Genomic DNA, 13,071 nt, shown 5'->3' on the forward strand with positions numbered 1-13,071 from the left:
AGAGCCGGTTATTCGGAAGGTGGCGAAACCTTAATTTGGCATACTTCGGTCGACACAAAAGTGAGTGTGTTTGATATGGTTATGTTCAATAAGGTATTACATGGTGGTGGTTGTGTATCATGCTATTTGGGATTTAGCTAATGTTACGCATGTTTGTTGGATGTTGATTGTACCGCTGAAGGTTTGTGTGTGAGGCACATCATGTCGTAAGCCATGCCGCCTAATTAACGGCAGTTGGGAGCATGGTGTGTGGGACACCATTCCTGGGGTATATGGGATTATGGCAAACGGGCCACCGCATATGTTGTGATTATATGTGTGTTGTCTTTTTGAGTACATAAGCTGAAATTGTGTGAACTACGTTCAAGTGAGGTATTCCTTCGGATGTTGTAGTATTTTATTGAATGTATTCTATATCTCACACACTTTGATTTTCCTTTTTGGATTGCCAAGTCACAGGTGGTCATAGACTTGGTCCACTACTGGTTGGCATTTTAGGGACACTTGGGTTAGTATCGAGTGTTGGTATTTTTGGGTCGAGTTGGTTGTAATGGGTCAAACTCTAATTTTTGTTAAACTCATTTTGTGACTAAGGTTGTCAAGTACTTTATGATTTCAAGTTTTTAATTATGTGGGGATCTCTATTAATGTTTAATTACTTATGTTGGGATAAGAGACAACAACTTATGTGCTATGTAAGTTCGTAAAATTGTTGACACCTTGTTTATGTTAAAGTTAAGTCTTCCGCTAAGGTTTTACTTTGTTATGTGTATGGTTTATTGTTTAGATTTTGTTCTTTGGTGTGGAATGCCACGTGGTCGTGTCGGTTCGGACCCACTTCGGGTGTCGTTCCGGGATGGGGCATGACAAGTATTAAGAAGATGACGATATTTTCTTTCAGCTCTACCATTTTGGGCAGGAGTGTCAGTGTAAGACGATTGGTGGATAGTCCCAAGCGAATCTAGGAATTTATGAAACTCTGAAAGTGAATATTCCCCACCCAAGTTAGACCGAAGAATTTTAACAGATATAGAAAACTGATTTTGAACCATAGCATGAAAATTCTTATAAATTGTAAAGAACTCAGATTTGTGTGTCATTAAGTATACCCAAGTATACCGACTAAAATCATCCACAAAAGAGATATAATAGACAAAACCACATTTAGTAGCAACCGGAGAAGGGCCCCTTAAATCAGTGTGAACAAGCTGAAAAGGTGAAGTAGAAACAGAAGTACTTTTATTAAAAGGTAAAGTTGACATTTTTGCAAACTTACAACCACTGCATTCTGAAATATTACTGACTGAAATATGATCCAAATGACCTGACTTAACTAAAAGTTTTAGACGTTCACTAGATAGATGTTCTAATCTAGAATGCCAAAGATAAAACGGAGATGACTTATGATCTAAACAAAAAGATGACGCAGCAGTGAAAGAAGGTTTTATTGGGAGATGCAAGTGCTCCAAAAGATAGAGATCACCAACTCTACAGCCTGCCCCAATCTGCTTCTTGGAATTCTAATCCTGCATAACACAACCAAAGGAAGAGAGAACAACATCAAAACTAGAGTCAGATAATTGGCTTATTGAAAGTAGACTCAAAGACAATTGAGGAACATAGAAGACATTAGGAATAGACAGTGAAGGTGTAGTAGAAGATAGAATGGAACCAATAGAATCAACATGCATGGGAGAACCATTGGCTGTGGCAATACTAATAGGAAAAGCAGGTGGCACACAATTACTAAGAAGAGACATATCAAGAGTCATATGATGAGAAGAGCCAGAATCAAAGATCCAAGTGGTGGGTTGGATACCTTAGGTGGGAGAACCACGCAAACCTGAGTGAGTGGTAGTCATGGCAGAAGCTTGGGGGGAACCCCCTCAAATGGCTTCCATGTAAGCTTGAAACTGTTGAAACTGCTAATAATCAATCTTTAAAGGTGCACTACTGGAGGCCAGTGCAGCCAAGGCTGCAGGAGGGCAAGAATACTGTTGTGGTGCCCGAGACTGTTGCGGGGCATGAGAACCAATTGACTGAGTAACATTTCGTCCTTTTGGCTTGGGACGGTTAGGACATTGATGCTTCTAATGACCTTTCTGATGGCAATAGTTACACTCATCTTCAGGAATTTGAGGCCTTGGCTTGGCCGCAAATTGGACAGGATGAGATGTTGGAGTGGGCGAGTGATATGCCAGATATTGGCTAGATGGAGCAAATGGAGCAGCAAAGACAGACTATGAGGGAGGTGCAAGATTAGCCCCTTTGAACCACGTTTCCTCAACGATAAGCTCATGAACTGTAAAGCCCCTGTATTTTTTAATAAATAATAATAATTACCAATATATATATATATATATATATATAAATATATAAATATATATATATTATTTTGCACGTTAGTTATTTAATGCGAAAAATTATTTATGTCGTCACACCAATTTTATTTCTAAAATCGATTGTGCGCGCGCGTGTCCGACAAGTTAATTCGTTAATGCGTGCGTGTGCGTACACTGGATCATTTCACCCAAACCTTAACCTAACTAAATCCCAAACTAGGATCCTAACCCAACTATTACCAAACTAACACTCTACCCTCACCTCACATCTCCCGCTCCTTTCTTCTTTTCAGCCGAAAATCCCACCCTCTCCCCTGCAAAAAAATCAGAAGTTCCCACTCCCCCACCATACCTCCTATCCCATCCAACACTCCATCACACCATTATCCATTGGGTAAAACACTACATTCAAAAATCCAATCTATTAAACAAACCCCCTCCCATTTTTGTATCTCTGTTTTCCCAACAACTTCGGCACAGAGAGAGAGAGAGAGAGAGAGACCAAGCAGCCATTGCCGCCACCTCCCACCGCCAACCGGTCGCACCACCATCATCCTCGCCAACTCCACCACCTTTCAGCCTACCTCCATCACCACCCCGAACTCCCCTCCTTACCAACCGGAACTCACTGCCACCAACCGAGCACCACCAGTCAGCACCCCCGTCACCACCGGACTCCGCCGCCACTCCGAACCACCACCGAAATCCCTCCGTAAATCGTTTCGTCGGGCGAGAGGTAGTCCGGAACTCACCTTCCTAAGTATATATCGTGTTTATATGATGATTTTAAAGCTTGATATGATAATAATCGAACCCGATGTCGTCGGTCGGAATCCGGCCGAAACTCCCCTGTTTTTGTTCTTTTCTTCGCCGACTGTTCCAGTGACTGAAAATATTGAAATGGTTTTGGTATAAACACAGTTTAGTCACTGATTTATGGTTAGTTGTAAATCTACCTAGCATACTAAGAAATAATATTTTAAGTCCTGATCGAGTCCGGACAAAAACCCACGGCTTGGTTCGAACTCCATTAAACCCACTGTTCTATTTTTCCAAAATATATGGCAGCTACTGTAATGTGAAACTTTAGTTAGAAAAATCACATTTTGGCTCCTTGATGGTTGAAAAGCTTTCGAAACCACCCTAAGGAATAAGTAATAACATCATAAGTCCTATGGTTAATAAATTTCTAGTTTAATCTTAGTTTAATCGCACGATTAACTCGATGACATGATAAATTTTAATCGTATGATTAGTTTTATTGCATGATAAATTTTATCGCATGGTTATGTGTTGTTAGCCTGTTAGTATATTATTTTTTTTTAGTTGAAATGTTAAATCGTGTGATATTTTATTGTGATGGTAGAATGGACAAATAAGTTCCCGGGATCGGTTGCGATGTGCGGACTTAACTTATTAGACGTGAAAATAGGATTAATGGAAAAGTTAATAAAGTGAGAGGCTGAGATTTGGATTCCGGGATTGGAACCCGTGGTGATATATTGTTTGGAGATTGATTGGTGGTGAATTTGTGAATTGTTGGTTTACGAAACCCTGGGTACAGCATGGTGGTGGTCAGCTCTCGGATGCTGGGACGGGACATAAGGGTGGCATTGTGCTTGCATCACAACCCAGGCTAGACGGCGCTTGAGCGTTGCCGGTGAAGCTTTATCCGAACTTATGGTTGCGGATGGGATATCCGAGTACATAACTTAGGTATCTTTCATCCGGATCTGGAAAAGGGGAGTCGGACCACACCAGTGTTTGTATCAGAGGTTCTGGGTAGGAACGGATCTGTGGATAAGATCCGAGATTTCACTTAGGATAAATAATAGTAATGAAATAATGGATTTGTTCTCTTTTGATGTTATTCTTATTGCATTCCCATTATAAATCTTGTTGCTTGTAAGTTATGGGTTCGGGTGGGTTTTGGCTACTGAGCGTCATCGCTCACGGTATTATGTTGCCCTGGTAACTCGAACGCCAGGTACTGAAGACGGAACGGAAGTGCCGTTCGAGCAGCCTAACTTTGACCCTGCTACGGACGGAAGCGAGGAACCTTGGTTGCCGTACGCTTAGATGCTCTGGCAGAAAATTGGTCTTTGATTTTGAAAGCTTAAACGTTTAAATTTGGAAAATGTAATTACTTGACTTGTTCGAAACTTTAAACTTAATTCGATATGGTTGTAATATTTTGACGTATGCTTTTGGAATGACTGACGCAGTAAATCGGATTAATCCTTTGAGAAAATTGTCTTTTAATATTTATTTAACGTTTCCGAAATTCGAGGCGTTACAACTTGGTATCAGAGCCTAGGTTTAACGATAATCGCGAGGACGTGAGTAATGGGTAGAAGTAAGCGCGGGGATATTTAGTATTGGTAGCTAAGCATACCATATATTCACTATCAACACGCTCCTTTAAAATTATCAATTTCTTAAAATATTTTACTAATAAAACTTAAATTTTTTAAAATGTAGGATGTCGAGCCACTCATCATCACCACAGTCGGAATCGGACGACCTGAGCTTTGACACCTACGGAAGATGGAGGCAGAGAGGACGTCATATCATGCCCCGAGATGCGCGTCAGCTTCAGGGAAAACTCAAATGGCAAGCAGAGAAGAGCATTATGTGGGACATCAAAAAAGTGCATGAAGACTCCCCGAACTGTTCCCTGGAGAAGCAGAAGCTGCTGGTGGACTATCGCCTCAAAAACCACGGCCTGAAGTACAAGGAAGCTCGAAAGATTATTGCCAACGATGAGCAGTATGAGCGCCTGAGGGCAGAGGCCCTAGCTCAGCCTTATGTGTCTTATCGACCACCGTCACCAGAAAGTGTGGGGTTTTACATCGCTCGTCCATCTTCACTGCCAGATTCACCTGGACAGACTTACCCACCACCCGCGTCAGCACCTCCGATTTATATCGACATATCTTCAGACTCAGAGGATGAGGACCCAGAGGAGCCACCGATGGACGATTCAGACTAGAGTACTATAGTACTTGTCAGCGAACCCTAGTTATAGTACTAAGAAGAGAAGGGTCGCTGTACTTTTGGTAGCACTCTTTTGTTCATGGTAGCAGTGCTAGTAGTAGGATCTCTCGTAGTACTCTTTTGATGATGGTAGTACTAGTGGTACTATTTTCTTTGTGTATTGATGTGATAGAACTACGATGCCGAGATCTGTGATTGTACTCTTTGACTATTAAATGAATGATATTTCAGCTCAGTATTGTGTATTTCTTGTCTTAAGTAAAATTTTATGCAAACGGGCAATACAACTAGAAATCCCTTTTTGACCATTCGAATCCGGCTTATGTAGATGGTGGGGACACGAAATGGTAGCGGCAGTAACAACAACAATCATAATAACAACTCGGGTGGAAACAACAACAATGGGGACACAAATCAGAACATTGCGGCCGCCCTGGGGAACGTGGCCCAGATACTCCAGAATCTTGCTGCAAATCCACGAGGACCTCAGCCTTGAACAGCCCCAGACCGTACTCATCTATTTTCTGAATTTAGAAAACAGAGACCTCCAACCTTTCAAGGGGCACCTAATCCTCATGTTGCTGATGGATGGATCCGTCAGATCAAGAAGATGTTGGACACCATGGGAGTTCAACAGGGGGCTGACCAGGTGGCCTTGGCCACGTACCAACTGGAAGGGGAAGCTGATTATTGGTGGGAGGCTACCAAGAATACTGTGAATCTCGCCACAATTACATGGACTCAATTCGAGGAGATCTTTTTGGAGAAGTATTTCCCTACACCGATTAAGGACCAGATGGCACAGGAGTTTCTAGCACTTAGGCAAGGAACGATGACTGTGACACAGTACATGGCACGATTTGAGGAGCTATCACGACACGCATCGATGTATGTCCCTACTGATGCTGCTAAAGCGAGAAAGTTTGATTGGGGGTTAGAGGACCCTCTTCGGGGAAAAGTCGTTGGTATGGAGCTTTCAACCTTCTCTCGGGTGGTGAGAGCCACTTTGATCAATGAAAGGGAACTCAATGACTCTCGTAGAATTTTGAATCAAAAGAAGGCTACTCAAATGGGAGGACCAATCCGTAACAACAATTAGGGGTATGTTGCACCCAAGCCATACAATCAGAATAACAATCGGAACAACCAACTGTGGAGAAACAATAACCAGAATTGAGGCTCGAATCAAGTACTGCATCAGATTCAGCAGCAGAACAGAGCACCCGGAGGGGTAAAGTGCTTCCACCGCAATCAAGAGGGACATATGAAGCGTTACTGCTCGCAGTTAGTAGGATCTGGGAGCTCAGGATATGGGGTACAGCAACAGCAATCATATCAGGGGAAACCAGCTGGACAAGGAAATCAGTATCAGGGAAACCCTAACCACCAGAAGCTAGGTTGGAACTCACAACAACAACGCCAGTTTCAGAACCAGGGAATGAGGAAAGGACCGAGAGGTCAGAATCAGCCAATTGGGGGACGAGTGTTTGCACTACAGGGCGAGGAGGAAGCATACGACCCTGCAGTCATTCAAGGTAACCTTATTCTTTTCAGCACTTGTGTACGAGCGTTATTTGATTCTGGTGCATCACATTCGTTTATACCTGCTGCCTGCGCTAATACGTTAGGATTAGAATTCGAGCATTTAGAGTCGTCGATGAGAGTCACTTCACCGTTAGGAGGTCAGATTCCAGTAAGTTCGATATGCAGATCTTGTGAGATAGAAGTGTCTGATATACGTTTGACCTGCGACCTCCGTATTATTGACATGGTGGATTTCGACGTAATTTTGGGAATGGATTGGTTATCTGCCCATCGTGCTGTGATTGATTGCCACCGAAAGATCGTAATAGCCTACTCTCCAGATGGGCTATGTTTCCGTTTTAAGGGGGATAGACAGAATCTTGCCTTATCAGCACCACAATCGAAGTGGAAAGATAAGCTATCAGGATGTTGGCGAGCCTCATGCTTGAGGAAGAGGATCACATGGAATTGGGACTACCGCGGATCATTTGTGAATACGCAGATGTATTTCCTGACGAGTTGCCTAGATTACCGCCGCGAAGAGAGTTGGATTTTACCATCGAGCTACAACCGGGGGTTGCGCCTATCTCCATGGCACCATTTCGCATGGCACTTGCGGAACTGCGGGAACTGAAGGTTCAACTTGAAGAGTTGTTAGAGAAAGGTTTTATCCGACCGAGCACGTTGCCATGGGGAGCGCCTGCGCTCTTTGTCAAGAAGAAGGAAGGAACTCTTCGACTCTGTATTGACTACCGTTAACTCAATCGAGTCACGATCAAAAATCGCTACCCCCTCCCAAGGATAGACGATTTGTTCGATCAATTGAGAGGATCGACTTGTTTCTCAAAAATTGATTTACGCTCGGGATACCATCAGCTGCGTGTCCGAGATAGTGACATCGACAAGACTGCATTCAGAACTCGCTACGGACATTACGAGTTTGTTGTGATGCCATTTGGATTGACCAACGCACCTGCCGTATTTATGTGCTTGATGAATAAGATCTTCACGCCGTACCTCGACCAATTTGTCGTGGTGTTCATCGATGACATATTGGTATATTCCCAATCGGAACAAGACCACGAGGAGCACTTAAGGATAGTTCTGCAGGTGTTAAGGGAGAACAAGTTGTATGCTAAGGCAAGTAAATGTGAATTCTGGATGAAAGAGGTGAAATTCCTTGGTCATGTTGTGTCGGAAAAAGGAATTTCGGTGGAAAGAAGTAAGGTGGAAGCAGTCATGGATTGGAAGCGACCGAAAATGGTATTCGAGATCCGAAGTTTCCTTGGGTTAGCCGGATACTACAGGAGGTTCATTCAGGACTTTTCCACGCTAGCCAAACCGATGACTAAACCGACACAGAAGGGTGTCAAGTTTGATTGGAATGAGGCTTGCGAAAAGTCGTTTCAGGAGCTCAAAAGAAGATTGACTAGTGCGCCCATATTGATCGTACCAGAGAGAAACGTGGGTTATGCAGTGTATTGCGATGCTTCTAAAGATGATCTGGGATGTGTGCTGATGAAAACAGGAAGGTTATTGCCTATGGATCACGACAGCTGAAACCGCACGAGAAGAACTACCCGACGCATGATTTGGAACTCGCTGCAGTTGTTTATGCTCTCAAGACCTGGCGCCACTACCTTTATGGAGAGCAATTCGAGGTTTTCACAGATCATAAGAGCCTCAAGTACTTATTCACTCAGAGGGAGCTAAATCTGAGACAGAGGAGATGGATGGAATACTTAGAGGATTATGATTTCACATTGTCTTATCACCCAGGCAAGGCCAATGTCGTGGCAGATGCCCTTAGTCGCAAGACGAGGGGACAGTTAGCTAGACTAGCTATTAAAGAATGGGAGATGGTAGAAACTCTCAACGAATTTCAATTACAGCCAACCAATAGCGAAGGAGGAGCTTGCTTGTTTGCCATAGTCGCCACACCAGCATTGCACCGAGAGATTCTTATCGTGCAGACTTTCGATCAGGAATGCGACTTCATCAGGTAACAATTGGCAACAGGAAAAGCAGCAACAGGATGGACAATCCACGCCGATAAGAGCCTCAGATTTCGAGATCGAATTTTTGTACCTGATATGAATACCCTACGGGAAGCCGTTCTGAGGGAGTTTCATCAATCAAACTTTGTCGTGCACCCTGGAGGGAACAAGATGTATCAGAACCTTCGTAGACTATATTGGTGGGGAGGAATCAAGAATGACGTAGCCAAGTACGTATCCATGTGTCTCACGTGCCAGCAAGTGAAAGCTGAACACCAGAAGCCAGGAGGGACCCTTCAGCCATTACCAATTCCAGGATGGAAGTGGGAGCATATCACTATGGACTTCGTGACAGGATTGCCTAGGTCAGTCAAGAAGAACACCGCTATTTGGGTAATTGTGGATCGACTAACCAAATTTGCTCATTTCTTACCCGTTCGTATGACTAATACCATGGAATCTTTCAGCAGGCTCTACATCAACGAAATCATTCGATTGCACGGAGTGCCGGTATCTATAGTTTCTGATCGAGACCCTCGTTTCACCTCCAACTTTTGGGGAAGCTTACAGAAAGCACTGGGAACAGATATCCGCCTGAGTACAGCTTTTCACCCTCAAACTGATGGACAGTCTGAGAGGACGATTCAAACCTTGGAGGACATGCTCCGAGCTTGTGTGTTGGATTTTGAAGGAAGTTGGGAGAGACACCTACCGCTGGTGGAGTTTGCCTATAACAACAGCTATCAAGCTAGCATCGGGATGGCCCCTTACGAAGCACTATATGGACGACCATGCCGATCACCCATTTGTTGGACAGAGGTTAGAGAGAACACTTTACTTGGACCTGAGCTGGTTCGAGAAACTACTGAGAAGGTAAAGGTGATCAGAGAGCGACTTTTGACCGCACAGAATAGACAAAAGAGTTATGCTGATAAGAGGGTAAGGCCTTTGACGTTTAATGTGGGAGATCACTTGTTCTTAAAAATCAAGCCTTGTCGTGGGATCATTCGATTTGGCAAGAAAGGGAAGTTATCACCTCGCTACATTGGTCCGTTTGAGATCTTGGAGCGAATTGGAGAAGTAGCTTATCGCCTTGCTCTACCACCGCAGATTGCCAAAGTTCACAACGTCTTTCACGTTTCTATGCTGCGGAAATATATGGCCCATCCCACCCACGTGCTTAATTGGGAGGAAGTAACACTGGACGAGGATACGACTTTTGAAGAACAACCGGTAGAAATCCAGGATCATGGAGAAAAAGTTACCCGAGGACGAACAATCAAATTAGTCAGAGTCCTGTGGAGACACCGAGGACTAGAGGAATCAACTTGGGAACGCGAGGACACACTGAGAGCCAACTACCCGCACCTGTTTCAAATCAAAGGTACATCTTAATTTCGAGGACGAAATTGTCTTAAGGGGGATAGGTTGTAAAGACCCTGTATTTTTTAATAAATAATAATAATTACCAATATATATATATATATATTATATTTTACACGTTAGTTATTTAATGCGAAAAATTATTTATGTCGTCACACCAATTTTATTTCTAAAATCGATTGTGCGCGCGCGTGTCCGACGAGTTAATTCGTTAATGCGTGCGTGTGTACACTGGATCATTTCACCCAAACCTTAACCTAACTAAATCCCAAACTAGGATCCTAACCCAACTATTACCAAACTAACACTCTACCCTCACTTCACATCTCCCGCTCCTTTCTTCTTTTCAGCCGAAAATCCCACCCTCTCCCCTGCAAAAAAATCAGAAGTTCCCACTCCCCCACCATACCTCCTATCCCATCCAACACTCCATCACACCATTATCCATTGGGTAAAACACTACATTCAAAAATCCAATCTATTAAACAAACCCCCTCCCATTTTTATATCTCTGTTTTCCCAGCAACTTCGGCACAGAGAGAGAGAGAGAGAGAGAGACCAAGCAGCCATTGCCGCCACCTCCCACTGCCAGCCGGTCGCACCACCATCATCCTCGCCAACTCCACCACCTCTCGGCCTACCTCCATCACCACCCCGAACTCCCCTCCTTACCAACCGGAACTCACTGCCACCAACCGAGCACCACCAGTCAGCACCCCCGTCACCACCGGACTCCGCCGCCACTCCGAACCACCACCGAAACCCCTCCGTAAATCGTTTCGTCGGACGAGAGGTAGTCCGGAACTCACCTCCCTAAGTATATATCGTGTTTATATGATGATTTTAAAGCTTGATATGATAATAATCGAACCCGATGTCGTCGGTCGGAATCCGGCCGAAACTCCCCTGTTTTTGTTCTTTTCTTCGCCGACTGTTCCAGTGACTGAAAATATTGAAATGGTTTTGGTATAAACACAGTTTAGTCACTGATTTATGGTTAGTTGTAAATCTACCTAGCATACTAAGAAATAATATTTTAAGTCCTGATCGAGTCCGGACAAAAACCCACGGCTTGGTTCGAACTCCATTAAACCCACTGTTCTGTTTTTCCAAAATATATGGCAGCTACTGTAATGTGAAACTTTAGTTAGAAAAATCACATTTTGGCTCCTTGATGGTTGAAAAGCTTTTGAAACCACCCTAAGGAATAAGTAATAACATCATAAGTCCTATGGTTAATAAATTTCTAGTTTAATCTTAGTTTAATCGCACGATTAACTCGATGACATGATAAATTTTAATCGTATGATTAGTTTTATTGCATGATAAATTTTATCGCATGGTTATGTGTTGTTAGCCTGTTAGTATATTATTTTTTTTTAGTTGAAATGTTAAATCGTGTGATATTTTATTGTGATGGTAGAATGGACAAATAAGTTCCCGGGATCGGTTGTGATGTGCGGACTTAACTTATTAGACGTGAAAATAGGATTAATGGAAAAGTTATTAAAGTGATAGGCTGAGATTTGGATTCCGGGATTGGAACCCGTGGTGATATATTGTTTGGAGATTGATTGGTGGTGAATTTGTGAATTGTTGGTTTACGAAACCCTGGGTATGGCATGGTAGTGGTCAGCTCTCGGATGCTGGGACGAGACATAAGGGTGGCATTGTGCTTGTGTCACAACCCGGGCTAGACGGCGCTTGAGCGTTGCCGGTGAAGTTTTATCCGAACTTATGGTTGCGGATGGGATATCCGAGTACATAACTTAGGTATCTTTCATCCGGATCTGGAAAAGGGGAGTCGGACCACACCAGTGTTTGTATCAAAGGTTTTGGGTAGGAACGAATCTGTGGATAAGATCCGAGATTTCACTTAGGATAAATAATAGTAATGAAATAATGGATTTGTTCTCTTTTGATGTTATTCTTATTGCATTCTCATTATAAATCTTGTTGCTTGTAAGTTATGGGTTCGGGTGGGTTTTGGCTACTGAGCGTCATCGCTCACGGTACTATGTTGCCCTGGTAACTCGAACGCCAGGTACTGAAGACGGAACGGAAGTGCCGTTCGAGCAGCCTAACTTTGACTCTGCTACGGATGGAGGCGAGGAACCTTGGTTGCCTTACGCTTAGATGCTCTGGCAGAAAATTGGTCTTTGATTTTGAAAGCTTAAACGTTTAAATTTGGAAAATGTAATTACTTGACTTGTTCGAAACTTTAAACTTAATTCGATATGGTTGTAATATTTTGACGTATGCTTTTGGAATGACTGACGCAGTAAATCGGATTAATCCTTTGAGAAAATTGTCTTTTAATATTTATTTAACGTTTCCGAAATTCGGGGCGTTACATGAACAGCACCATCTACTGAAGGCAATGGATACCGATGCTAGATAGCCCCGTGAAGAGGCTCAAACTGAGGTCGAAAGGCCATCAAAAACTAAACAAGTCATAGCTCCTCACGAAATTTGACATAACTATCAAGTAGCTGCAAATCTGAAGGTTCCATGGAGCTAACTGATCCCAATAAGTAGTCATTTCGTTATAAAATTGTTGAATCGATTTATTGTTTTGGATGGTATTTCGGATGGACATTTCATGCTCATATTGTTTAGCAAAATTTGATTCAAGATACAGAGCTTGTAGATAATCCCAAACTTTCTTTGCTGTGTTATATTTCGAAAAATTCATGCCAATACTTGGTTCTACGGAGTTGTGAAACCAAGTCAAAATCTGTGCATTCCCTGTGTTCTATTTTCCCAAGGCAGTGGCATACCCTGGGTCTTTTGGATCAGAAGGAGGTAGCGTAGAACCGTCTACGTAT

The 13,071-nt window shown here is 43.1% G+C and overlaps 1 protein-coding gene across 1 annotated transcript; it reads left to right on the plus strand.

The window, feature by feature from the left end:
- Positions 1-5,961: 5,961 nt before the first annotated feature.
- LOC131327781 (uncharacterized) lies at positions 5,962-6,438 on the plus strand. The gene has a single exon (XM_058360913.1). It carries the CDS (start codon positions 5,962-5,964, stop codon positions 6,436-6,438), a length of 477 nt encoding a protein of 158 aa, XP_058216896.1.
- The last annotated feature ends 6,633 nt before the right edge of the window (positions 6,439-13,071 follow it).

The sequence above is a fragment of the Rhododendron vialii genome, chromosome 5a (genome assembly GCF_030253575.1).
Source record: "Rhododendron vialii isolate Sample 1 chromosome 5a, ASM3025357v1".
NCBI lineage: Eukaryota > Viridiplantae > Streptophyta > Magnoliopsida > Ericales > Ericaceae > Rhododendron > Rhododendron vialii.